At 65.1% G+C, this 27,891-nt stretch overlaps 2 protein-coding genes across 2 annotated transcripts in view; both read right to left on the bottom strand.

Moving 5' to 3' along the window:
• Positions 1 to 194: 194 nt before the first annotated feature.
• Positions 195 to 3,922, bottom strand: LEP (leptin). The gene is made up of 4 exons (XM_082067222.1): positions 3,853 to 3,922; positions 3,100 to 3,125; positions 2,281 to 2,435; positions 195 to 1,062 (listed from the first exon to the last, which is right to left on the bottom strand). The coding sequence occupies exons 3-4, from the start codon at positions 2,422 to 2,424 to the stop codon at positions 661 to 663; spliced, it is 546 nt and encodes a 181-aa protein (XP_081923348.1). The 5' UTR covers positions 2,425 to 2,435; positions 3,100 to 3,125; positions 3,853 to 3,922; the 3' UTR covers positions 195 to 660.
• A 17,920-nt stretch (positions 3,923 to 21,842) lies between these two features.
• SND1 (staphylococcal nuclease and tudor domain containing 1) overlaps positions 21,843 to 27,891 on the bottom strand; it is a 139,512-nt gene continuing 133,463 nt past the window's right edge. The window contains exons 19-24 of the mRNA XM_082043181.1: positions 26,543 to 26,666; positions 26,391 to 26,460; positions 25,069 to 25,182; positions 23,554 to 23,757; positions 22,280 to 22,324; positions 21,843 to 22,112 (exon numbers count right to left, since the gene is read on the bottom strand). Of these exons, the coding sequence (XP_081899307.1) occupies positions 22,047 to 22,112; positions 22,280 to 22,324; positions 23,554 to 23,757; positions 25,069 to 25,182; positions 26,391 to 26,460; positions 26,543 to 26,666 (623 nt within the window). The 3' untranslated portion in view covers positions 21,843 to 22,046. The remainder of the gene's footprint in view (positions 22,113 to 22,279; positions 22,325 to 23,553; positions 23,758 to 25,068; positions 25,183 to 26,390; positions 26,461 to 26,542; positions 26,667 to 27,891) is intronic.

Genomic DNA, 27,891 nt, shown 5'->3' with positions numbered 1-27,891 from the left:
TGTAATATAGTAATTAAAATACTAATTACAGTAACAATAAAAGTGATAAAATAATTAGAATATAATAATTAAAATAAAAATAATAGCAATTAAATAATTACAATAACAAAGTTATAAAATAATTAGAATATAATAATAATAATAATAATAATAATCTAATGTTAATTAAAACACTTAAAATTAAAATAAATAATAATGTTTGAAGTGCCAATAAAATTAATAATTAAAATAGTAATAATTTAATGAAAATTTCAAAAATAATAAAATAATAAAAATATAATTTAAAATTTAAATAGAATCATAATTAAAAAGAACTATAATTAAAATAACAAAAGCAATACTAAACTAACACTGAAATGATGCTAATTAAATAATTAGTTCTTAAATAATAAAAATCATAATAAATATAATAATAAATATAATTAAGATAACACTAAAATGTAATAATAATAATAATAATAATAATAATAATAATAATAATAATAATAATAATAATAATAATAATAATAATAATAATAACTAATATAAAAGAAAGGGAGGGACAGAGGAGCCCGGACCCCGCGGTGTCGGTGCCACCCCCACTCTTGCACTGGGGGCTCAGCCCGGTGTCCCCCCTGTCCCCAGGTGTCCCCCCGTGTCCCCAGGTGTCCCCCGTGTCCCCTAGCAGGCGGGGGGCCCGTCCAGCCGGGTGGCGATGGCATCCAGACAGTCCCGGAGTCGCGCCAGGGCCACCGCGGCCACCGTGTGCGGAGCCTCGGCCACCAGCTCGGCCAGCCGGGGGGGGACCCCGGGCGGGGGCGACACGGCGGGGGGGGGACAGCCCAGCAGGGTGACCAGGGTGAGCAGGAGGCTGCGCAGGTTCTCGGTGTCGTTGGCCACCTGGGCCAGCGGGGGGTGGCCCGGGGCCAGTGTCCCCAGCAGGCGCTGGAGCGGGGGGAGGCGCTGGGCCAGCGCCCCCAGCCCCCACTCGGGGACACCTCCCCACTCGGGGACACCCCCCGCCTGGGGGGTCACCCCCTCCCCCACCTCCAGCTCCCGGATCCGCAGCGTCACCGGGAGCAGCTGTGGGGGGACACGGGGTCAGTGGGGGACACGGGGACACTGCAGGGGTGGGGGGACACGGGGTCAGTGGGGGACACGGGGACACTGCAGGGGTGGGGGGACACGGGGTCAGTGGGGGACACGGGGACACTGCAGGGGTGGGGGGACACGGGGTCAGTGGGGGACACGGGGACACTGCAGGGGTGGGGGGACACGGGGTCAGTGGGGGGGACACGGGGGTCAGTGGGGGGACACAGGGACACTGCAGGGGTGGGGGGGACGCGGGGGTCAGCGGGGGGACACAGGGACACTGCAGGGGTGGGGACACGGGATGGGGGGGACATGGGGAGTTAGTGGGGGGACACAGGGGTGTCTGTGGGGGACACAGGGGCTTAGTGGGGGAGGACACGGGGGTCAGTGGGGGACACGGGGGTCAGTGGGGGGAACACGGGGACATTGGGAGGGTGGGGGGACATGGAGGGTCAGTGGGGGGAACATGGGCGTCAGGGTCGGACACGAGGGGTCAGTGGGGGGTCTGGGGGGGTTCAGTGAGAGGGACACAGAGGGTCAGAAGGGGGACACAGGGGATCAGTGGGGGACACGGGGGTCGGGATGGCGACACGGGATGGGGGGGACATGGGGAGTTGGGGGGGGGGACAGGGGGGTGTCAGTGGGGGACACGGGGACACTGGAGGGGTGGGGACACACGGGGGGTCAGTGGGGGGTACACAGGGCTCAGTGGGGGGACACGGGGCTCAGTGGGGGGACATGGGGGTCAGTGGGGGGACACGGGGGTCGGGAGGGGGGAAGAAGAAATGGGAGGATTAGTGGGGGGGACTTAGGAAGAGCTGGGGGGGGGGGGGGGGGGGACAAGAAGGGGGGTTAGGACAGGGATCCCCCTCCCCCAGCCATGGGTGACCCTCTCAGGGGACCCCCCACTCTGTGGCACAGGGTCCCCCCCCAGCATCCCACCCTGGGGACCCCCCACTCCAGGACATGGGGACCTTGCCAGCCCAGCCCTGGGTGACCCTCCCCTCCATCTGGGGTACAGGGGTGTGTCCCCCCCCTCAGCATCCCACCCTGGGGACGCCCCCAATCTGAACCCCCCTGTCCTGGGTGTCCCCCCAATAGGGAACCCCCTAATCCCGCCCCCCCCTCCATTGGGTGACACGGGCCATTGTGTCACCCTGCGGGGTGTCCCTTGGGGGGTGACCCCCTGAGTGTGCCCCCCCCGCTCACCTGCAGGTGCCGGATGCGGGTGCTGAGGGTGCGGGTGAGGTTGCGGGTGTCGGCCTGGACCTTGTCGGGCCGGAGGGGGCGGCCACCGGCCACCGGCAGCCACAGCCACAGGACACCCCACAGGGACACGCGGGGACACCGCATCCTCGCGGGCTCTGTCACACGGGGGGGTCAGCACCCCAAAAACATCCCCCCGGCCCAGAGGGAACGTGCGGGATGCTCTGACCTCTCTCTGGGGACATCCCTGTGTCGTCCCTGTCACTCATCCCAGGGGACGTTGTCACACTGTGGGGTGTCACAGGGAGGGGACACTTCGCTAACATTGGGGTCAACCCCCCCGGTGTTCCCCAGGAGGTGGGAGTGGGTAGAGGGTGAGGTGACAAGCCTGGGGACATCGGGGGAAGTGATGTCCCCACCGTGTGCCAGCCCTGGGACAACGGAGAGCCGGGTCCTCGTCACCAGCGTGTCACCATGTCACCGTGCCACCACCATGTGCCCTGTCACCTTCCCGGAGCTGCCCTTTCGCAAGCGCCGTCACCGCCACCCAGGGTCCCCAGTTGTGACCGCGCAGGGCTGGCACCGGAGCCTTGGTGACAACACGGCCAGGGGACATGGCTGTGACAGGGGGGTCCTGTCCCGTCCCCGGGGACCCACGTCCTCTGTGGCCAAGGGAGGGGTGTGGGGAGCAGAGGGACTCCAGGGTGACGTGTGTCCCTGTCACCCACTGCCTGGGGATGGGGACAGGGGGGACACGGGGATGGGGGGGACATGGGGATGGTGGGGACATGGGGACAGAGCAGCTGCCACCCCAGTACTCACCGGAGACTTGCACCCGCTCGCTGAGCCTAGAACAAGAGAGCCAGTGACATGGGGACATGGGGACATGGGGACACGGGGACCGCTGCCAGCACCCCCCGGTGTCACCACCCTGTTGGCCTGGGTGCGGGGCCAGCAGGACTTGGGCGGGGGGGGGGGGTTGGTGGCCCCTTGGGGACTTCGGGATGCTCAGGCCCCCCCGGCATCGCACTGGGGACCACGGCTGGTGACACCACCACGGCCTGGCCACCCAGGGGACAGGGAGCGGGGGCGGAGCGGGGGACAGGGACATCCTGTCCATGTCCCCGAGGTGCTGGCACCGGGCAGGTGAGGCCGGTGAGGCCGGGACGGGGGGGCCTGGACACCCCAAAGGGACTGCGGACCCTGCTCAGGGTCCCCGGGGCCACAGGGGGGGCCTGGGGGGTCCCAGGGGTGGAGCTGCCCTGGCCCCCCCGCAGTGGTTTGAGGGGCTGGGTGGGGGTGTCACAGGGTGGGGGTGTCCCTGGGGTGGGAGGGTCACAGGGTGGGGGTGTCCCTGGGGAAGCGGGGGGGCCCCAGGGTGGGGGTGTCCCTGGGGTGGGGGGTCACAGGGACGGGAATGTCCCTGGTGAAAGGGTGTCTCGAGGACAAGGGATATCCCGGGTGGGGGTGTCCCCGAGGAAGGGATTTCCCAGGGGGTGTCCCATGGTGGGGTGTCCCATGGTGGGGTGTCCCTGGGTGTCCCGGTGGGGGGGGGTTGGGGGGTGTCCCGCTTACCTGGGCCGGCCCGTGGGTCCCGTCCCGTCCCGTCCCGTCCCGGCGGTGGCTCCATGCCCCGTGGCCCCCCCCTATATAGCGGAGCGGGGCCGTTGCACAACGGAGCTCCCGCCCCCGCCCGCCCCCCCCGGCCCGGCTGTCCCGCTGTCTGTCCGGCGGTGTGTCTGTCCGACCTGGCTCCTGCCCGGCCGCAGCCCCCCCGGGGATGCAGCGAGCGGGGGGGTCCCGGGGACACGGAACACGGGGGGTCCCGGGGATGCACAGGGGGGTCCCGGGCACACGGAGCTTTGGGGGGGTCCAGGAGATGCGCGGGGGGGGCGGTCCTGGGGATGCACCGAGAGGGGGTTTCCCGGGGACACGGAGCGCAGGGGGTCCCGGGGATGCACCGAGCGGGGGGGTCTCAGGTACACGGAGCACGGGGGGTCCCGGGGATGCACAGGGGAGTCCCGGGGCACACGGAACACGGGGGGGTCCCGGGGATGCACAAGGGGGTCCCGGAGCACATGGAACACGGGGGGGTCCCGGGGATGCACAGGGGGGTCCCGGAGCACACGGAACACGGGGGGGTCCCGGGGGTGCACAGGGGGGTCCCGGGGCACACGGAGCTTGGGGGGGTCGAGGAGATGCACGGGGTGGGGCGGGCCCGGGGATGCACCGAGCGCGGGGGGTCCCGGGGACACGGGTCAGGGGGCGAGTCCCGGTACACGGAGCACGGGTGGGGTCTCAGGGCACGGGGGGGTCCCGGGGCACGGAGGTTCCCCGGGTGGGGCACAGCCCGGGGCTGGGACCAGAGAACCCGGGGCACCCACACAGCAACACGGCCACACAGAGACAGCCGGACCCACGGCCCCCCCCCCAGCCTGACCCACGGCCGGCCCCACAGCGGCCCCACATGCTGCCCCCAGCAGCCCCACGGCGCTCACGCTCCCTGCGCATACGTGCCCCGGGGAGCGCAGCCCGACGTGTGCGGGGGGGGCGCACACACAGCCCAGCGCCGTGCGCACCCGCACACGCACCCGCGGCCGGGGCTCCCCAGGGAGCGGGGCGGGGGGGCCCTCCGAACTGCCCACCCCCCGACCTGCCCCATTTGTCACCCTGGCTGGGAGGCACCGATGGCGAGAGGGACCCCGCGACCCCCCCACCCCGTTTTGGGCCACCCAGACCCAGCACCCCATGGGCATGCAGGGCTTTGTGGGTGCCCCCCCCACGCAGGGAGGGTGCGTGCAGTCCTGCACACACACACACACTCACACAGACACGCGTGTCCTGCTCGAGGGGGGGGCGCACCCCCCCAACCCACGCAGGTACTTCTGGGTGTACCCCGGGGGGGGCACGACTGGGGCTCCCACAACCGAGGTCACCTGAGGTGTCACCGGCAGAGCGGGTACAGCGGGGGTGGCACAGAGGTGTCCCCCCGAGTGCATGGACCTGGGTGTGTGCACATCTGGATGTCAACATAACGGGGGCAAACACACATCTGGGAGCACGCACATCTGGTTGGATGCACATTTAGGCGCGTGTAAATCGGCATCTGGGCACATCTGGGCAGGCTTGGATGCACTCGCCCACGGGGAGAAGCACATCTGGGCACAGGAATGTCTGATATTGGAAACATCTGGGGACATGGGCACACATAGATCCGTCCCTATGCACACCTGGACACACGCACATCTGGGGGGAGGCACACATGGGCACACGTAGAGCCGGTCCAGGGCACTTCTGGGCAGAGTAACACAAAAACATCTGGACATTGGCACACCTGGAAACACCCGTAATGAGCCAAGACACAGCAGGGTATACACATCTGGGCAGAGACACATACAGGGACTGTGACATCTGGGCACATGTGGCTCTACCCCTGTGCACACTCATGCACGTCTGGGCAAATGCACATCTGGATACACGCATACCTGGATACATATCTTTAAGCATTGACACACCTGGGTATATGCACATATGGGAACACGTCGCTCTGCCCCATGCACGCTCATCCGCACATCTGTGTTGTGAACATCTGGATGAGCATCAGTGCACATCTGTCGTCCAGACGTGCTCGCATGCACGCCCGTGTGCAGACACACCTGATCACACTCACATCTGGCTGTGGACACAGCTTGGGACATCCGCATATCCACATGCACATCTGGATGCGGGCACGGACGCATCCAGATGTGCAGGCACGCCAGACATGGCCACACCCGCCGTGTCCCCAACGTGTCCCCAGAGCTGGCACAGAGATGGGGAGGGGACAAGGAGTGGGTGGAGCGGGGATGGGGATAAAGGGACATGAACGGGGACAGGTCCCCGCTGTCGCCAAGAGCCGGCGGTGACTCTGCGGGGACACAAACTGCGGTGCCGGGACCTCGGTGTCCCCGGTGTCCCCCGGAGCCCGGTATCCCCGTGAGCCTGTTGTCCCCGGTGTCCCCCCGAGGCCGGTGTCCCCCGGAGCCCGGTGACCGCCGGGATGCCCGGTGTCCCCACGACCCTGGTGTCCCCGGTGTTCCCCGAGAGCCCGTTGTCCCCCGGACCCCGATGTCCCCCCGATCCCGATGTCCCCCGGGGACCATGATGATCCCCGGAGTCCGATGTCCCCCAGGGACCCCGTTGTCGCCCCGATCCCGATGTCCCCCGGGGACCATGATGATCCCCGGAGTCTGATGTCCCCCAGGGACCCCCTGGTCCCCCGGATCCCGATGTCCCCCGGGGAGCTCGATGTCCCCTGAAGCCCAGAGTCACCCAGAGTTCCCCCTCCCCGGAACCCGGTGTCCCCAATGTCCCCTGGAGCCCCGTGTCGCCCGGGAAGCCCGGTGTCCCCCGCATCCCGATGTCCCCCGGGGAGCCCGATGCCCCCCGGTCCCCGATGTCCCCGGGGAGCTCGGTGTCCCCCGGAGCCCAGAGTCTCGCAGAGATCCCCCCGGAACTCAGTGTCCCCAATGTCCCCTGGAGCCCCGTGTCGTCCGGGGAGCCCGGTGTCCCCGAGAGTCTGTTGTCCCCAGGATCCCGATGTCCCCCGGATCCCCATGTCCCCCGAGGAGCTCGATGTCCCCTGAAGCCCAGAGTCACCCAGAGTTCCCCCTCCCCGGAACCCGGTGTCCACAATGTCCCCTGGAGCCCCGTGTCCCCCGGGGAGCCCGATGCCCCCCGGTCCCCGATGTCCCCGGGGAGCTCGATGTCCCCTGGAGCCCAGAGTCCCCCAGAGATTCCCCCCCGGAACCTGGTGTCCCCAGTGTCCCCTGAAGCCCGATGTCCCCAGCGACCCCCCGCGCCGGCCCGGATTAGCACCCACATTCCTGTGGTCGGGTCACCCCGCCTGACACCGGCCCCACCGCGGGGGCGACAGGGGGACAGCGCGGCGTCCCCTAGTGCCAAGCCGGGGGTGGTGACAAGGGACAGAGCCCACCCGGGGGGGACTTCAAACCCACGCCAAGGGGGTGGCGGCCGGTGTCCCCAGGTGTCCCCAGTGTCCCCAGGAATGCTGGAGCCCCCAGTCTGCACACGGGGTGAGGTGGAGACACAGCCGGGGTGGCACGGGGGGCGGGGACAACCCCAAACCGAGAGTGTGGCCCCGTGGGTGACCCCAGCCCCCGGGGGGCAGTCAGGGTGTCCCGGAGTGTCCCCAGGCTGCGGTCCCCGCGGTGGGGTGACACCGGGAAGGTGGCGGTGGCCACACTCCGCAAACAGTGACGTGGCCCTGCCAGGAACGGGCAGCGGCGTCACCGGCTGCCGGGCAGCGGCTGGCAGGGTCCCCAGAGCCACCGCGGGGACACCGCGGGGACAGCGCTGCCAGGAGGGGTCCCCAGAGCCACCGCGGGGACAGCGCTGCCCAATGGGGTCCCCAGAGCCACCACGGGGACACCGTGGGGACAGCGCTGCCCAATGGGGTCCCCAGAGCCACCGTGGGGACACCACGGGGACAGCGCTGCCCAATGGGGTCCCCAGAGCCACCACGGGGACACCACGGGGACAGCGCTGCCATGAGGGGTCCCCAGAGCCACCACGGGGACAGCGCGGGGACAGCACTGCCAGGCAGGGTCCCCAGAGCCACCGTGGGGACACCGCGGGGACAGCGCTGCCAGGAGGGGTCCCCAGAGCCACCACGGGGACACCGCGGGGACAGCGCTGCCAGGAGGGGTCCCCAGAGCCACCGTGGGGACACCACGGGGACAGCGCTGCCCAATGGGGTCCCCAGAGCCACCACGGGGACAGTGCTGCCCAATGGGGTCCCCAGAGCCACCACGGGGACACCGCTGCCCGGTGGGGTCCCCTGCAGCCAGCATGGCTGCCTGGTGGCTGTCACCGCGTCCTTGTCCCTCTCAGTCCTGCTGCTGTCCCCAAGCCCTGTCCCCACCCAGGTCAGCATTGCTCTTGTCCCCAAGCCCTGTCCCCATCTTGTCCCCCCCACAGTCAGCTCCTGCTTCTGTCCCCAGTCCCTGTCCCCCTGCAACCACCATCACTCATGTCCCCAGTCCCTGTCCCCAGCCCCATCCCCCACAGCCAGCATCGTTCATGTCCCCAAGCCCTGTGCCCCCCATCAGCTTTGCTCATGTCCCCAAGCCCTGTCCCCCTGCAGCACCATGACTTGTGTCCCCAAACCCTGTTCCCAAACCCTGTCCCCCCATGTCAGCATCATCCTTCTGATGTCCCCAGTCCTTGTCCCCTCACAGCCAGCATCGTTCATGTCCCCAAGCCCCAGCCCCAGCCCCTGTGCCTCTGCAGCCACCATCACTCATGTCCCCAATCCTTGTCCCTTCACAGCCAGCATTGCTCATGTCCCCAAGCCCTGTGTCCCCCCAGCCAGCATCATCCCTCTGATGTCCTCAGTCCTTGTCCCCTCACAGCCAGCATCGCTTGTGTCCCCAGTCCCTGACCCAAGTCCTGTCCCCCTGCAGCCACCATCACTTGTGTCCCCAAGCCCTGTCCCCCCACAGCCAGCACTACTCATGTCCCAAAGCCTTGTCCCCCGCCAGCATTGCTTGTGTCCCCAGTCCCCATCCCGCCCCAGCCAGCATCACTCATGTCCCCAAGCCCTGTCCCCAAGCCCTGTCCCCCCCAGCCAGTGTCACTAGTGTCCCAAAGCCCTGTCCCCTCACATTGCTCGTGTCCCCAAGCCCTGTGTTCCCCCAGCCAGCACCATCCCTCTGATGTCCCCAGCTCCTGTCCCTCTGCAGCCACCATCACTCATGTCCCCAGTCCTTGTCCCCTCACAGCCAGCATTGCTCGTGTCCCCAGTCCCTGACTCAAGCCCCGTCCCCCTGCAGCCACCATCACTTGTGTCCCAAGCCCTGTCCCTGTCCCCCCACAGCCAGCACCACTCATGTCCCCAAGCCTTGTCCCCCCACTGTCATCATTGCTCATGTCCCCAGATCCCGTCCCCTCCCAGCCAGCATCACCCACGTCCCAAAGCCCTGTCCCCAAACACTGTCCCCAAGCCCTGTCCCCCTGCAGTCATGAACACTTGGGTCCCCAAGCCCTGTCCCCTCACAGCCACTGTCACTAGTGTCCCCAAGCCAGCATCACCCCCACCCTTGTCCCGGATCCCCACCATGTCACCCCCCCCAGCCACTGGGTGTCACAGCGGGGGGACAGGGCCACAGGGAGGAGGTGCAATGTCCTCAGCCCCCCTTCCCTGTGTTCCCAGCCCCAGAGCTGCCCTTGGCTGTGGGGACGTGTCCCCTGTGCCACCCTCTGTCACCAGCCCCGTTCAGCATGACACCAGTGCCATGTGGAACCCAAAGGGGCCCTGTGGGTACCTGGGGCTGCGATGGGCACCCAAACTGGGAGCACTGGGGACCTGCTGTGACCCCCGGGGTGCTCACTGGTCCCGGGACACCAACATTGCAACGAGGGTGTCACTGGGGCAAGTCCTGTCCCCGGGCAGGGGACAGGGCCATCGATCCCAGTGACATCGCCGCATTAACCGCGAATTAACGATCTCCGTGCAGAGCCTCCATCCCATAATTAGGTAATTAAGGCATCATTAGGCGGGCAGCGGGGCCTGAAGGTCACAGCGGGTGCCACTGTGGGGTGGGACAGTCCAGCTCTGCTTGGGGACGTGATGGGGACAGCAGGACGGACAAGGGGACACGGCGGCTCCACAGGGCGGCAGCGGGGGGCGCACCCGCGTGTGCCGGGGGGGTGTGCACCCCTGGGTGCGTGCAGGGGGTCCTGGGTGTCCCTGTGCACACTGGGGTTGTGCATCCATGTGCACGCAGTGACATTGTGTACACTCTGGGCTTGCACATCCCTTTGTGCACACTCAGGGTTGCACACCCGTGTGCACACAGTGGGATTGTGCACCAGTGTGTACACTCTGGGCTTGCACACCCATGTGCACACTCTGGGCTTGCACATCCCTGTGCACACTCTGGGCTTGCACACCCATGTGCACACTGTGGGTTGCACATCCCTGTGCACACTCAGGGTTGCACACCCATGTGCACACTCTGGGCTTGCACACCCATGTGCACACTCTGAGGTTGCACATCCCTGTGCACACTCGGGGTTGCACACCCATGTGCACACTCTGGGCTTGCACACCCATGTGCACACTCCTGGGTTGCACATCCCTGTGTACACTCTGGGCTTGCACACCCATGTGCACACTCCTGGGTTGCACACCCATGTGCACACTCCAGGTTGCACATCCCTTTGTGCACACTGTGGGTTGCACATCCCTGTGCACACTCCATGTTTGCACACCCATGTGCACACTCTGGGGTTGCACATCCCTTTGTGCACACTCTGGGCTTGCACACCCATGTGCACACTCCGGGGTTGCACACCCATGTGCACACAGTGGGATTGTGCACCAGTGTGCACACTGGCATTGTGCACCCTTGCGTGCACACACTGGGGCTGTGCATCTGTGTGCACACACTGGGCTTGCACATCCCCTTGTGCACACTCTGAGGCTGAGCATCCCTGTGCACATGGTGACCTCGTGCAATCGTGTGCACGCTCTGGGCTTGTGCATCCATGTGCACACAGTGGGATTGTGCACCTATGTGCACGCTCGGGGCTCATGCACCCGCACAAGCACACAGTGGGGCCGTGCATCCCTGTGCACGCAGTGGGATTGTGCACTCGGGTGTGCACACAGCGAGGTTGCACGTTGCTGCGTGCACAATCTGGGGTTGTGCCCCCCATGTGCACAGAGCAGGGTTGTGCACCCTTGCCTGTGTGCAAGGGGCTTGTGCATCCCCATGTGCACACAGTGCAACCCTCTGCACGCCGTGGGGTTGTTCACACTTGGGGGTTGTGCAGCCCTGTGCACACTTGGCTTGTACATCCTTGTGCATGCAGTGGGATTGTGTGCACTTGGGTTGTACATCTTTGCACATGCAGTGGGATTGTGCACACTTGGGTTGTGCCCCCTTGCACATGCATTGGGGTCGTGCCCCCTTGTGCACACTCAGGGGTTGTGCACGTTGTGGGGTTGTGCACACTCTGGTTGTGCACCCCCATGCACACCTGAGGCTTGTGCATCCTTGTGCGCACTCAGGAGTTGTGCAGCCCTGTGCATGCAGCGGGATTGTGCACACTCAGGTTGTGCACACCTGAGGGGTTGTGCATCCGTGCACACACAGTGGGATTGTGCATCCTTATGCCCCCCTGTGCACACTCAGGAGTTGCGCAGCCCTGTGCACATTGTGGGGTTGTGCACACCTGTGGCTTCTGCATCCTTCCACACGCAGTGGGGTTGTGCATCCTTGTGCACACTTGGGAGTCATGCACCCTTGTGCATGTTGTGGGGTTGTGCACACTCAGATTGTGCACACTCATATTGTGCACACCTGAGGCTTGTGCATCCTTGCACACGCAGTGGGGTTGTGCATCCTTGTGCCCCCGCCTGTGCACACTCAGGAGTTGTGCAGCCCTGTGCACGGTTTGGAGTTGTGCACACCTGAGGCTTGTGCCCCCCTGTGCACACTCAGGAGTCGTGCACCCTGTGCATGTTGTGGGGTTGTGCACACTCGGGTTGTGCACCCCTGTGCACACTTGAGGCTTGTGCATCCTTGTGCACACTCGGGAGTCGTGCACCCTTGTGCATGTCGTGGGGTTGTGCACACTCAGGTTGTGCACACCTGAGGCTTGTGTATCCTTGCACACGCAGTGGGGTTGTGCATCCCTGTGCACACTCGGGAGTCGTGCACCCTGTGCATGTTGTGGGGTTGTGCACACTCAGATTGTGCACACTCATATTGTGCACACCTGAGGCTTGTGCATCCTTGCACACGCAGTGGGGTTGTGCATCCCTGTGCACACTCAGGAGTCGTGCACCCTGTGCATGTTGTGGGGGTGTGCACACTCAGATTGTGCACGCTCATATTGTGCACACCTGAGGCTTGTGCATCCTTGCACACGCAGTGGGGTTGTGCATCCTTGTGCCCCCCGTGCACACTCAGGAGTTGCGCAGCCCTGTGCACATTGTGGGGTTGTGCACACTCTGGTTGTGCACCCCCAAGGCTTGTGCATCCTTGCGCACACTTGGGAGTCGTGCACCCTTGTGCATGTTGTGGGGCTGTGCACACTCGGGTTGTGCACACTTGATGCTTGTGCATCCTTGCACACGCAGTGGGGTTGTGCATACTTGTGCACACAACATGCACGGGGTGCACGACTCCCGAGTGTGCACAAGTGTGCACACTCGGGAGTCGTGCACCCCGTGCATGTTGTGGGGGGTGCACACCTGAGCCGTGTGCACCCTCGTGCCCCCCGTGCACACCCGGCTGTGCACACTTGCGCAGGGACCCCCCAGGGCCGAAGTCCCCGCAGAGGTGGCCGTGCCCAATCTGTCCCTCCCCGGTGGCAGCGAGTCCCCGTGGGTGCCAGGTCCTGTCCCATGGGTCCCTGACCGTGGCGCAGACCCCCCACCCATGGGTGCTGGGGTCCCCTCTGAAGAGGGGGCAGGAGGAAGGGCCCCCCTGGTTGTCCCCATCCAGACAAGAGCTGTCACCCCACGGTGACATTCAGCCACTGTGCCAGAGCAAGGGGGTGTCACAAGGGTGCTGAGACCCTGCCACGACCCCCCCACCAGGGTCACCCCAGGACCCCCTTCCCCACCCAAGTCCCCACCCTGGGGGGCAAATGGGCACTGGCTCGGTGTCCCCCCCCGGTGCCACCACCCCCCTGACAATGACCCTGTGTGGGTGGCTTTGTGCACCCCCCCTGTCCCCAGGCTGTCCCCAAGGCTGAGAGGGGGGTCTGTCAGGGTCCCCGCAGTGTCCCCCACTTACCTGGGCTGTGTCCCCCCCGCCGACGTGACCCCCCGCAGATACTTTTTGGGGTAAGGGCTTCCTGAGTGCTGCGGGAGGAACAGCAAGCCCAGACCGCAAAAAGACCCGAGAGGGACAGGGACAGGCGCGGTGGCACCCGCGGTGGCAGCCGGTGACGAGCAGGGGGACAGGGACACATCCCCCCAGCTGGGGGTGCAGATGTTGCGCAGAGCCCCCCATGGGGGGTCCTGCAGTGGGACACGGTCCCTGCGCCCCGAGGTCAGCGTCAGCTCTGGGTTGTCACCTGCACGGGGGGTGACGGTGGTCGGTGTCACCTGTGTGGGTCCCCACAGCACCCTGCCCAGACTGGGGGTCCCAGTGATCCCCGTACCTTGGGGACCCTGATGCTGGGAGCTGGGACACTTGGGTCCTTGGGTGACATTGTTACCACAGGAGCTGCTCAGACCAAGGGGACGTTTGGCACAGAGGGATGGGGACAGACTGAGGGGACACGGCTCAGACCAAGGGGACGTTTGGCACAGAGGGATGGGGACATGGCACAGAGGGATGGGGACACGGCACAGACTGCGAGGAACATGTCACAGGGCGGCGGGGACAGGCCACAGAGTGATGGGGACATGGCGTGGAGCGATAGGGACAGGCCACAAAGGGACAGGGAGGTGGCATAGAGGGATGGGGACATGGTGTGAAGCAATGGGGACAGGCCACAGAGGGACAGAGAGGTGGCACAGAGGGATGGGGACACAGCGCCGACCAATGGGGACAAGGCATAAGCTGATGGGGACACAGCACAGACTGACAGGGACATTGGCACAGACTGTGGGGGGACACTGGGGACACAGCAGAGAGAGGTGGGGACATGGCAGAGAGCGATGGGGACCGGTCACAGAGCGATGGAGACGTGGCACAGAGTGATGGGGACAGGTCACAGAGCGATGGGGACACAACCCAGCCCCGTGTGGCAGTGGCATGGACGGGAGGTGACAGCCTGCAGTGTCCCTGCCTGTGCGGGCAGGGACGGGCAGGGCCGCATCTCAGATGTAGATTTTCCGCTGGACATGTGGTGACCTGCGGTGACAGCCAGCAGGGGGGTCCCCAAATCCCCACTGTCACCCCATGAGCCACACCGGGTGTCACCGATGTCACCACCAAACCTCCGCTCCTGCAAAATCCCCCGGCAGGAGCAGCCGGTGCCTGGTGTCACTGCGGCTGCCGGGTGTCCCCATCCTCCGGTTCCAGACGGACGGTGACACTGAGCTGTCCCCTCCTCGGTGGCAGGGCGAGGGGTCCAAGCCGTGTCCCTGGGGCGGTGGCGGGATGTGGCGGTGGCTCCGTGGGGGTGACAGTCCCTCTGGGCGCAGCTCTCGGGGGGGACATCAGAGGTTTTCAGGGTACTGGTGGCACAGGTGTCCCCAAGGTTCTGCCACCTCGGGACACCCGTGCCACCGGCTGCCACCCGCTGTCACCCGCGGCTGCTGCAGAGGTGCAGACCTTGGGGACAGCTGGGACGTGACACTGGAACCACGGCAAAGCAGTGGACTCGTCACTGGGTGTCACACTAAGATGTCACCAGCCCCTGCCAGCAGCACAAGTGTCCCTTCTCCATCCCACAGTCACCTCCATCCTGTGTCCCCTGCTCCATCCCCTGTCCCCAGCTCCATCCTGTGTCCCCATCTCCTCCCCATGTCCCCATCTCCATCCCCACATTGCCACCTCTATTCTGTGTCCCTGTCTCCATCACCCGTCGCCATCTCCTCTCCATGTCCCCATCCTGTGTCCCCACCTCAATCCCGCAGCTCTGACAAGCAGGGTGACAGGGGAGGTGACAGTTTTCAGGAAAGGTGACACAGTGCAGCCTACCTGTCTCTATCCCATGTCCCCATCTCCATCCCGTGTCCCCATCTCCATCCTGTGTCCCCATCTCCATCCTGCAGCTCTGACAAGCAGGGTGACAGGAAAGGTGACACTGTGCAGGCTACCTGTTTCTATCCCGTGTCCCCATCCCCTTCCCCTGTCCCCATCTCTACCCTGTGTCCCCATTTCTATCCCCTGTCCCCATCTCCATCCCGTGTCCCCATCCCGCAGCCCCGACACACAGGGTGACAGGAGAGGTGGCAGTTTGCAGGGCAGGTGACACTGTGCAGGCTGCAGTGTCCTGTCCCCATGTCACCCAGGTGACGGGTGACACTCTGGTGCGGAGCTGCGTCACAGCATCGCCCCATCTGGGGGCCACTTTGCCATCCGGGGGACACTGCAGGGGGGACACTGCCGGGGTGGAGAAGCCATCGCTCCCTGGTCACCCCCCGTTCCTGGGGGGACAGAGGGGATGTCACTGTGCTGCGGTGGGACAAGGGGGTGGCCCGTGCTCACCTGCACCCGTGGGTGCCCCAGGGCTCGGGGGGGACACGGGGACGTCACACCGAGCACCCCAGGCCCCTCCCATGGACGCAGGGGCCCGATCCTGCCCCACCGCAGCCCAGCAGCCGCTGGGGTCACCCAGGTGTCCCCCCCCCCCCCCGTCACACCCCCAGAGCCGGTGACCCCCCCCGTGGGGGCGCGGGGACACGTGCCACCCGCCGTGCCGGTGCCCGCACCGTACGCGGCACAGAACTTTCCAGATCGCCGCGAGGCGCCGAGGCCGCTTTTGGGGACGTCACCAGCGTGGGGAGGGGGCTGTCACCCCCCCGTGTGCCCCCCCTCCCCGATGGCTGCGTGGTGTTGGGGACCCCCCCGGGACAGGGGGGACCTGGGGGGGGACACTGTGGGCAGGGGGTGCGGAGACGTGGGGTGTGGGGCAGGGAGGGGCACCCTGGGGACATTATAAGGGGGGGACACGGGCAGGGAGGGGGGGGGAACACACGTGTGGCCGCGCTAGGGGTGCACAGGGATGCGGGGTGCTGCGGGGGGTGCACAGGAGGGCCTGCTGCATGGGGGGGTGACACTGGGGGACACGGTGGGGAGGGGACACAGGTGGCAATGGTGGGGGGTCCCGGGGTGCAGGGGGTGCAGTTCAGGGGTCCCAGGGTGCTGGGGGGGGGGGCGCTGGTGGTACTGGGTGCTGCACAGGGGGTGTCCAGGGGCCTGGGGGTCCCAGGGTGCTGCAGAGGGGGGGGCCCACGGTCCCGGGGTGCTCAATGGGATGCGAGGAGGGGGGGGTCCCAGGGTGCTGCATGGGGGGTGCCAAGGAGTCCCAGGGTGCTGTAGGGGGGGGGCCCGGGGGTCCCAGAGTGCTGGGGGGGGGGCGGTTCCCAGGGGCGCGGGGGTCCCAGGGTGCTGCAAAGGAGGAGGGGCCCTGGGCGCTGGGGGGGGTGCGTGGGGTCTCGGGGCTCTGCCGGGGGGGGGTGTCCGGTTCCCCCCCCACCCCCGTGTGCGGTGCATGGGGCCCATGGGGCGGAGGGGTTCCGGGGGGGTTTCGGGGGGGTTCCGGGGCCGCGCGGGGTGCGGTGCTCCCGGGGGGGGGGCGGGCATCCCCGGGCACTGCGGGGGGGCGGGGGGAGCCCCAGGGTGGGAGCGGGGGGGTGCGGGGCAGGGGGATCCCGGTGCCCCCCGCGGTCCTACCTGCCGCTGCCCATCGTGCTGCGCCGCTGGGGGGGCGGGGAGGGGGGGGCGGGGCGGGGGGGCCCCGGCGCGCGGCGGCGCGAGCCCTGGCGGCGGCGCTTGACCCGCATTGACGTCACTGCGTCATCAGGGTTCCCCTGGAAACACGCGCGGGCTAAAAATAGCCACGGGTGGGGGGGGGAGGGGGAGGGAGGGGGGAGGGACGTGGTGGGGGGAGCGGCCCCCCCCGCCCCCGCCGTCTGCCGCTATTCTGGGGACAAAGGGATAAATATAGAGACGGGGGACACCGGCACGGGGACACCCCCGCGGGTGACCGCCACCCCGCCCCGGCCAGACACGGCTTGTCACGCGTGTCCCCCCGAGCGGAGCGACATCGGCCCTGCGGGGTGGGTCGGGGGATGAGCTGAGGACAGAGGGACATGGGGACACCAGGACAGCTGGACAAGGGGACATTGGGGCACGGACACCGGGACATCGATACATGGGGACATCGGGCCACCGGGGAGTTGAGACATGGGGACATCGGGACACCGGGGATACGGAGACAGTGGGACATGGGGACACAGGGAGAGCGGGGATAAGGGGACAGCGGGATATGGGGACATCGAGACGTGGGGACACCGGGACACCGGGGGCACAGGGACAGCGGGGATAAAGGGACAGCGGGATATGAGGACACCGGGACATCGAGACATCGGGACACCGGGGATATGGGGACAGCGGGACATGGGGACACCGGGACAGCGAGGACACCGGGACAGGGGGACACGGGGTTACGGTGACAGGGGGACTTCGGGACATGAGGGCACCGGGGACACCGGGACCGGGGCTGGCCCTGTACTGGCCCCGCCCCCTCCGGGATGCTCGGGCGGGAGGACGGGGACAAGGAGAGGGGACAGGGGACAGGGACAGCAGCGGCACGGAGGGGCGGGGCGGTCACACACGGGGACACAGGGACACGGACACGGCGGGATGGGGTGGGTGGGGGGGGGCTCGGTGGGTGTCCCCAGGACCACCTCCCCCCCGCCTGTCCCCAGGGCCGTGTCGCAGCTGCAGTGTCCCTCCGTGCCACCCACCCCATGTCTTGTCCCCCGGGTCCCTCCGCGCCCCTTGTCGCCCCTGCCACCTCCCATTGTGCCCCCGCTGCTGCCACAAGCGCTGTCCCCAAGGCGGCGGGACCCCGCTGTCACACCCGCCATGTAGCACCGCAACCGCGTGATGTAATTAACCACTTTGCCGTTTCCAATTAACGCTGACAGCTAATTACTGAGCTCCAATGAGCCCAGTGCCGAGCGCCCCCGGAACCCCCCGGGTTTGGGGACAGCTGGGGGGACAGTGACCACCCGGCTTCACAGGGGCCATCGTGCCACCAGCACCCTCCTGTCACCCGAGTGGGGACCCCCTGTGCCAGGACCCCCCCCCACCACCCTGGGGTGCGGGGGGACACTGAGGTGACACAAAACATGAGGGTGGCTGCACCCCAAGCAGGACTGGGGGCCGCGGGGACACAGGTTGGGGACAGGGACGGGTGGCAGCAGGGGTGTCACGTCGCGGGGGGGAAAGGGTGTGAGGCGAACGCCCTGCTGGGTATAAACAGCTTAAACTCGGCCTAATTAAGCTGGGAACTAAATGCCACAGCCACCACGTACCACCTGCTCCAGGGGGACACGGTGACATCCCAGGACGAGGGGACACACACAGTGACATCCCAGCATGAGGGGACACACGGTGACATCCCAGCACTCGGGGGTCCAGGGTCCCCCAGGCCATGCCGGGTGCTCTGTGTCCCCCTGTGTCCCCAAACCCCGCCAGAGGGACAGGCAGGTGGCCGTAAATGAGGGGTCATTAATAAGACGTGTTAATTACCCGCCCACACTCCACGGGGATGTGACAGGTCGGCCTGAGATGAGCTGCTGGAAGCTCAAGTTCAATTAATTTCAGTTTAATTTTAATTTCGGTTTAATTTTAAGTTCAGTTTAATTTTAAGTTCATTTTAATCTTCTCCACTGGCTCTTCCGGCTCTGGTGTGGGGTTGGGGACAGTGGCGCTGGTGCCATCGCTGGTGGCGCTGCAGGACACTGTCCCCTGTCCCTGTACTGGGACAGGGCTGTACTGGGACAGAGCTGTACTGGGATGGGGCTGTACTGGGATGGGGCTGTACCAGGATGGAGCTGTACTGGGACAGGGCTGTACTGGGACAGGTCTGTACTGGGTTGGAGCTGTACTGGGACAGAGCTGTACTGGGATGGGGCTGTACTGGGATGGGGCTGTACTGGGATGGGGCTGTACTGGGACAGGGCTGTACTGGGACAGAGCTGTACTGGGATAGAGCTGTACTGGGATGGGGCTGTACTGGGATGGAGCTGTACTGGGACAGGGCTGTACTGGGACAGAGCTGTACTGGGATAGAACTACACTGGGACAGGGCTGTACTGGGATGGGGCTGTTCTGGGATGGGGCTGTTCTGGGATGGGGCTGTACTGGGATGGGGCTGTACTGGGACAGGGCTGTGCTGGGATGGGGCTGTACTGGGATAGAGCTGTACTGGTATGGGGGTGTACTGGGATGGGGCTGTACTGGGACAGGGCTGTACTGGGATAGGACCCTCTGCCGTGAGGTTCTGGTGTCCCCTGGCTGGTGGCACTGGGGACATTGTCACCGTCCCAGGGCTGCTCCCTCCTCACCGGGAGCTTGGGGACAGGGAGGGACACAAGGGACAGGTCCTGGGCCCCTGACTGCCCCGCTGGCGGTCCCAGAGCCACCTCCCTGGTGTCCCCCCGGTGGCCTCATCCCCGCTAGTGACAGGGACACTAATTAGCAGCAGAGGTGACGAGCTCCAATGACGGCTTCAAGGTCAGAGTGCCAGAGACAAACCACAATGTCCCCATGTCACCAAGCGGGTCCTTCTGTGGCCACCCAGGCTGGGTGGGAGCTCAGGGTGACCCCAGGGGCCCCCTAAAGATCCTGGGGGGCCCAGACCCCCTTTCTAGGGACAACTGACCCCAGGGACACCATGGGGTGATCTTCCAGGACCTCCAGGGATCCTCAAAGACCATCAATACCCCCCCAGAGACATCCAGGGACCGTCAAAGACCCCCAGAACCGCCCCCCCCCCCAAGATCCTCAAGGACCGTCAAGACCCCCAAGACCTTCAGGGACCCTTAAGACCCCCAGAATGTGTCCCTCACCCCCCAAGAGAGCCAGAGACCCCCATGCAGCTGCAGAGGGGACAGCTTGTGGGGACAGAGGACATTTGGGGTGGGGGGATCCCATTCCAGGTGGCCCAGACCATGGGGGGAGCTGGGGGGGTGTGAGCAGCTGGGGACAGGCAGGGGGGCTCAATGTCACAGTGACAGTCACCAGAGCTGGGGGGGGTGTCACCCATATCCCAGGGTCCCCTCCCTGCATCAGGACCCCCTACCAGTTCCTCCTTTAATTACAACTGTTTGCTGGTGTTAATTATCGAAACTCAATTAAATTAGTGCCGCTCTATGATTAGCGAGGTGGCCAGCGGGGACAGGGGCCCTGAAGCGGGTGGCACTGTTCCCCCCGTCATGGTCATCGATTGACAGCGCTGGGGACAGTGGGGACAGTGGCACCGCCATGCAGACGCCCATGGTGGCATGCACCAGTGTCCCCAGGGGGCTGGGGGACATGGGTGGGACCCATGGGTGGCACCCAGGGTTGGGGTCTGTGGTTGGTGTCTATGGTTAGCACCTTGGTTTTGGGTTCAGGTGTGGGACCTGGAGTTGGGGTCCATGGGCTGGTTCCAGGGTTGGTGTCCATGGTTGGAACCCAGAGTTGGGGTCCAGGGTTGGGTCCCAGGTTTGGGGTCCAGAGTGGAGGTCCAAGTTTGGGATCTGGGTTTCGGGCCAGGTTTGGGACCTATGTTGGTCTGGGACCCAAGGCTGGAGTCATCTAGTTGGGTTCCAGGGTTGGTGTGCATGGTTGGAACCGAGTTGGGGTCCAGGTATGGGACTAAGGTCTGGGGTGCAGGGTGGGGGGTCCAGGTCTGGGACCTGGAGTTGGGGTCCATGGGCTGGTTCCAGGGTTGGTGTCCACGGTTGGAACCCAGAGTTGGGGTCCAGGTATGGGACCAAGGTCTGGGGTGCAGGGTTGAGGTCCAGGATTGGGACCCGGGTTTGGGGTCCACAGTTGCATCCCAGGGTTGGGATTCACAGGCGGGACCCATGTTCGGTGTCCTGGGTTGGGGTCTGTGGGTGGGACAAGGGGTTGGGGTCCATGGGTGGGGCCCAGGGTTGGGGACCAGAGTTGAGGTCCAGGGTTGGGATCTGGTGTTGGGCTCCACAGTTGAGTTCCAGGGTGGGGATTCAGGTTTGGGTGCCAGGTTTGGGGTCCACAGTTGGGATCCAGGTGTGGGACCCAGAGTTGGGGTCCATGGGCTGGTTCCAGGGTTGGTGTCCATGGTTGGAACCCAGAGTTGGGGTCCAGGTATGGGACCAAGGTCTGGGGTGCAGGGTTGAGGTCCAGGATTGGGACCCGGGTTTGGGGTCCACAGTTGCGTCCCAGGGTTGGGATTCACAGGTGGGACCCATGTTCGGTGTCCTGGGTTGGGGTCTGTGGGTGGGACAAGGGGTTGGGGTCTATGGGTGGGACCCAGGGTTGGGGACCAGAGTTGAGGTCCAGGGTTGGGATCTGGTGTTGGGCTCCACAGTTGTGTTCCAGGGTGGGGATCCAGGGTTGGGTACCAGGTTTGAAGTCGACGGTTGGAATCCAGGTACGGGAACCTGGATTTGGGGTCCATAGGTGGGATCCAGGGTTGGAACCCAGAGTTGGGGTCCAGGGTTGGGTCGCAGGTTTGGGGTCCAGGGTGTTTGGGTGTTTGGGATCCAGGTCTGTGACATGGGGTTGGGGTCCTCAGTTGGGACCCAGGATTGAGGTCCAGGTTTGGGTTCTGGGTTTGGGGTCCAGTGTGGGCTCCCAGGTTTGGGGGGTCCATGGGTAGGACCCATGGGTGGGTCCTGGGGTTGGGGTCCATGGGCGGAACCTGGGTTTGATGCCCAGGTTTGGGGTCCGTGGGTGGATCCTGGGCTGACACCAGCATGGAGCCGGGGGGGGTGACACCAGCATGGAGCTGGGGGGGTGACACCAGCATGGAGCCAGGGGGGTGACACCAGCATGGAGCCGGGGGGGTGACACCAGCATGGAGCTGGGGGGGTGACACCATCACAGCGCGACGCTTGACTACGTTTATTTGGCCTCCGAAGCTTTAAATACAGACTGGGGGGGCCGGGGGGGGCGGCGCTGGCTGCGGGGGGGCAGGGGGGTCCCCCCACCCCAGCATCCCGGGCATGGAGCCCCGCGACCCCCCCGGCTGCCCCCAGGGATGGGGTGGGATGGGGGGCGGGGAGGAGGATTTTGGGGGGCGCGGGGGGTCCCTCAGCGGCTGTAACCAAACTCGTCGGCGTCGTCCGCGCGGAAATCGCCGTAACGCCACAGGTTCAGCTGGAAGGGGGGGGGACGGGGGTGTCACCCGGGGGGGCACAGCCAGCAGCACCCCGGTATGGAGGGGGTGCGTCCAGTGTCACCCAGAGATGGGCAGGGGTGCATCCAGCCCCGCCCCCACCCCAGACAAGGGGGCTCCATGGGGCCCCCCATGCCCCCCCACTCACCCGGGCGCTCTTTGCCGCCTCCTGCGCGTTCAGGTACTCTGTGATCTGGGGGGGGACACGGGGGTCAACCTGGGTCACCTCCCCTGCCCTCCCAGGGGGGTTTTGGGGGTACAGGGCACCCCCCAGCAACTCCCGCCCTCTCCCAGTACGCCCAGCACCTCCCAGTGTGGCCCCACCCCTGCCCAGTCTCCCCCAGCAACCCCCCATCAGTCCCCAGTACCTTACAGTGCCCCCAGTACCTCCCAGTAACCCCAGAACCCCCCAGTCCCCCTCGGTCAAGCCCCAGCACTTCCCAGTCTGTCCCCCCAGTGCCTCCCGGTCCCCTCCAGCACCTCCCCATCAACCCCCCAGTACCTCCCAGTAGCCCCCAGCACCTCCCTATCACCCCCCAGCACCTCCCCATCTCCCCCCAGTAACCCCCAGCACCTCCCAGTCCACTGCCCCCAGTGCCTCCCAGTCACCCCCAGCACCTCCCAGTATCCCCCGAGTATCCCCCAGCACCTCCCAGTATCCCCCAGCACATCCTTATCACCTCCCCAGTATCCCCCAGCACCTCCCAGTCACCCCCAGCACCTCCCAGTATCCCCAGCACCTCCCAGTATCCCCCAGTGCCCCCCAGTATCCCCCAGCACATCCTTATCACCTCCCCAGTATCCCCCAGTACCTCCCAGCATCCCCCTGCACCTCCCAGTAACCCCCAGTATCCCCAGCGCCTCCCAGTATCCCCAGTGCCTCCCAGTATCCCCCAGCACCTCCAGTATCCCCCCAGTATCCACCAGCACCTTCCAGTATCCCCCAGCACCTCCCAGTATTCCCAGTGCCTCCCAGTATCCCCCAGCACATCCTTATCACCTCCCCAGTACCTCCCAGTATCCCCCAGCACCTCAGTACTCTCCCCATCTCCCCCCCAGTAACCCCCAGCACCGCCCAGTATTCCCCAGTGCCTCCCAGTATTCCCCAGTGCCTCCCAGTATCCCCCAGCACATCCTTATCACCTCCCCAGTATCCCCCAGCACCTCCCAGTATCCCCCCAGTATCCCCCAGCACCTCCCAGTATCCCCCAGTGCCTCCCAGTATCCCCCAGCACATCCTTATCACCTCCCCAGTACCCCCCAGCACCTCCCTGTACCCCCCAGTACCTCCCAGTATCCCCCAGCACCTCAGTACCCCCCCACCTCCCCCCAGTGCCCCACATCACCTCTCAGTACCCCCCAGCACCCCCGAGCCCCCTCCCCAGCGCCCTCGGCAGCCCTCCCAGTGCCCCCAGTACGCACCAGTTTCTGGAAGTGGCGCTCGGGGCGCGGCTCCACCATGACCAGCCCCTCGCGCACCAGCCCCAGCCCCACGTCGCTGTGGGTGTCACTGAACTGGAGGGTGACGTGGGGACAGGGGGGGCCCCCGTGCTCCACGTTCAGCAGGCACTGGCTGTTCTGGATGTCCCGCACCACGCTGTCCACCGCGTCCGCCCGCGCCTCCTCCTGCGCACCCAGGGGTGTCACCCCTGCACCCCAAAACCCCCAAACACCCCCAGACCCCCCGACCACCCCCAGCACCCCAAAATCCCTCCCAGTCCCCTCAGCACTGGCTGTTCTGGATGTCCCCACCACACTGTCCACCGCGTCCGCCCGTGCCTCCTCTTGCACACCCAGGGGTGTCACCCCAAAACCCCCAAGCACCCCCAAGCCCCCCAGCACCCCAAAATCCCTCCCAGTCCCCCCAGCACTGGCTGTTCTGGATGTCCCCACCACGCTGTCCACCGCGTCCGCCCGCGCCTCCTGCTGCCGCACCCATGGTGTCACCCCTGCACCCCCAAACACCTCCAACACCCAACCCCCCCCAGCACCCCAAAATCCCTCCCAGTCCCCCCAGCACTGGCTGTTCTGGATGTCCCCACCATGCTGTCCACTGTGTCCTCCTCCTGCGTCACCCAGGGGTGTCACCCCTGCACCCCAAAACCCCCAGACCCCCCAATCCGACCCAGCACCCCAAAATCCCTCCCAGTCCCCCCAACACTGGCTGTTCTGGATGTCCCCACCACGCTGTCCACCGCGTCCACCCGCGCCTCCTCCTGCACACCCAGGGGTGTCACCCCTGCCACCCCCAAACACCCCCAAACACCCCCAGACCCCCCGACCCCCCCCCAGCACCCCAAAATCCCTCCCAGTCCCCCCAGCACTGGTTGTTCTGGATGTTGTCCCCACCACGCTGTCCACTGTGTCCTCTTCCTGCGTCACCCAGGGGTGTCACCCCTGCACCCCAAAACCCCCAAGCACCCCAGACCCCCCAACCCCCCCCAGCACCCAAAATCCCTTCCAGTCCCCCCCAGCCCTGGCTGTTCTGGATGTCCCCACCACGCTGCCCACTGTGTCCTCCTCCTGTGTCACCCATGGGTGTCACCTCCCTGGACCCCCCCATCACCCCCAAACACCCCCCAGAGCCCCCAATCCCCCCAGCCCTGGCTGTTCTGGCTGTTCCCCTTGGCGCTGTCCACCGTGTCCTCCTGTCACACCCAGGGGACCCTGGGGACCCCCCCAGATTCTCCTGCTGCACCCAGGGATGTCCCATGGAGCCCCCCCGCCCCAAACTCCAGATGCTCCAAAGCATCCCCACTCCCCTCTCAGACCCCCACCACCCAAAGCCCCCAGACCCTCCCCAAAATTTCACAGTACTCCCCTGGACACCCCAAACATCCCAGTAACTCCCTGGATCCCCCCTCGCCCCCCAGAAACCCACCCAAACACCCCCGGACCCCCCCAGCACCTCCCAGTCCCCCCCAGTCCCGTACTCACGTCCTGGGGCACCTGGATGAATGCGAACCGGTACTCGGTGGCCTGTGCCGGCAGCACACGGGTGCTGAACGCCGGGGGCAGCGCCGCCAGGCGCGTGGCGGGGAGCGTCTCCTTCTGGGGGCACCCAAGGGTGCTGGGGTCACCCAAGGGTGCTGGAGGCACCCAAAGGTGCTGGGGTTGGGGGGTACCCAAGGGTGCTGGGCTCACTGTAATGGGCTCCCAGATGTTGTGGTCAAGGGGCACCCAATGGTGCTCGGGTCACAGGGGGCACCCAAAGGTGCTGGGCACACTGTAATGGGCTCCTGGATGTTGTGGTCAAGGGGCACCCAAGGGTGCTCGGGTCACAGGGGGCACCCAAAAGTGCTGGGGTTAGGGGGCACCCAAAGGTGCTGGGCTCACTGTAATGGGCTCCTGGATGTTGTGGTCAAGGGGCACCCAAGGGTGCTCGGGTCACAGGGGGCACCCAAAGGTGCTGGGCACACTGTAATGGGCTCCTGGATGTTGTGGTCCAGGGGCACCCAAGGGTGCTCGGGTCACAGGGGGCACCCAAAGGTGCTGGGCACACTGTAATGGGCTCCTGGATGTTGTGGTCAAGGGGCACCCAAGGGTGCTTGGGTCACAGGGGGCACCCAAAGGTGCTGGGCACACTGTAATGGGCTCCTGGATGTTGTAGTCAAGGGGCATCCAAGGGTGCTCGGGTCACAGGGGACACCCAAAGGTGCTGGGGTTAGGGGGCACCCAAAGGTGCTGGGCACACTGTAATGGGCTCCTGGATGTTGTGGCCAAGGGGCAACCAAGGGTGCTGGGGTTAGGGGGCACCCAAAGGTGCTGGGCACCCGAGATGGGCTCCTGGGTGCAGCGGTTGGGAGAGGCCCCAAGGGTGCTGGGTTGGGGGCACCCAAGGGTGTTGGAGACTACATGGTTGACTCCTGGTTGCTGGAGTTGGGGGACACCCCATGATGGGCTCCTGGATGCTTGGGACTGGGGGCACCCAAAGGTGCTGGGGCAAAGGGACACCCAGAGGTGCTGGGGCCCCCTGTGATGGGCACTGGGGTCACCTAAAGGTGCTGGGTTGGGGTACCTGAAGGTGCTGGGAGCCCCGTGATGAGCTCCTGGGTGCTGGCTCGGGGGCACCCAAGGGTGCTGGCTCGGGGGCACCCAAGGGTGTTGGGTTGGAGGCACCCAAGGGTGCTGGGGCAAAGGGACACTCAGAGGCGCTGGGAGCCCCTGTGATGGGCACTGGGGGCACCCAAGGTGCTGGGAGCCCCATGATGAGCTCCTGGGTGCTGGCTCGGGGGCACCCAAGGGTGCTGGGCACTCACGTTGCCATAGTCAATGTAGAAGATGTGGACTTTGCTGGGAGACTCCACCTTCTCCACCCGGGCGCGGTACCTGCAGGGCGGGACGGGTGGGGTGGGTGGGCACCCCCAGGCCCCTCCCACGCCGGGGGTGGCGGGACCCCCACCCTGCTCACCACTCTCCGTCGACGAACTTGGCGATGCAGAAGTCGCCGCGGCGCGGGGCGTAGGAGCCCTCCCCGGGGGGGTGCGCGCCCACCTCGGCCCGCAGGTTCTCCATCAGCTTCTCCAGCTGCGCGCCTGCGGGGCACGGCACGTCAGCACCCGCACAGCACCCACACGGCACCCACAGCCCCATGCAGCACCCACACAGCACCCACACGGCACCCACAGCCCGAGTACAGCACCCACACTGCACCCACAGCCTGAGTACAGCACCCACACAGCACCCACAGCCCCCGTATGGTACCCACACAGCACCCACAGCCCCAGTACAGCACCTACATCCTGAGTACAGCACCCACACAGCACCCACAGCCCCAGTACAGCACCCACACAGCACCCACACAGCACCCACAGCCCCAGTTTGGCACCCACACGGCACCCACAGCCCGAGTACAGCACCCACACGGCACCCACAGCCCGAGTACAGCACCTACACTGCACCCACAGCCCGAGTACAGCACCCACACAGCACCCACAGTCCCAGTATAGCACCCATACAGCACCCACAGCCCCAGTATGGTACCCACACAGCACCCACAGCCCCAGTACAGCACCCACAGCCCGAGTACAGCACCCACACAGCACCCACAGCCCCAGTACGGCACTCACACAGCACCCACAGCCCCAGTATGGCACCCACAGCCCCAGTACAGCACCCATACAGCACCCACAGCCCCAGTATGGTACCCACACAGCACCCACAGCCCCAGTACAGCACCCACAGCCGCAGTACAGCACCCACACAGCACCCACAGCCCCAGTACAGCACCCACACAGCACCCACAGCCCCAGTATAGCACCCAAATCCAGCACCCGAGTACAGCACTCACATCCCGAATCCAGCACCCACCTTGGCACCCACTTCAGCACCCAAATACATCATCCACATCCTGAATCCAGCGCTCACATCAGCACCCAAAACCAGCACCCGCATCTGGCACCCACATCCAGCACCCAAGCAGAGCACCCACGTCAGCACCTGAATCCAGCACCCACACCCAGCACCCGCATCCAGCACCCGAATGCAGCGCCCAGATCCAGCACGCAAATCCCAAATCCAGCACCCATCATCCAGCACCCACATCCAACACCTGGATCCAGCACCCAAATTCAGCACTCAAATCCAGCACCCCCATGCTGCATTGAGCACCCAAATTCCACCTCCAGCAACCGAATCCTGCATCCAGCACCCAAATACCGCACCCGAATTCGGCACCCAAATCCCACATCTAGCACTCAAATCCAGCACCCAAATCCTGCATCCAGCACCCAAAGCAGCACTCACATCCAGCACCCAAAT

Source organism: Streptopelia decaocto (genome assembly GCF_964273445.1).
Source record: "Streptopelia decaocto genome assembly, chromosome: 1".
NCBI lineage: Eukaryota > Metazoa > Chordata > Aves > Columbiformes > Columbidae > Streptopelia > Streptopelia decaocto.
Note: the sequence above shows the minus strand (reverse complement) of the source record. Positions and strands in the feature narration are given on the sequence as shown.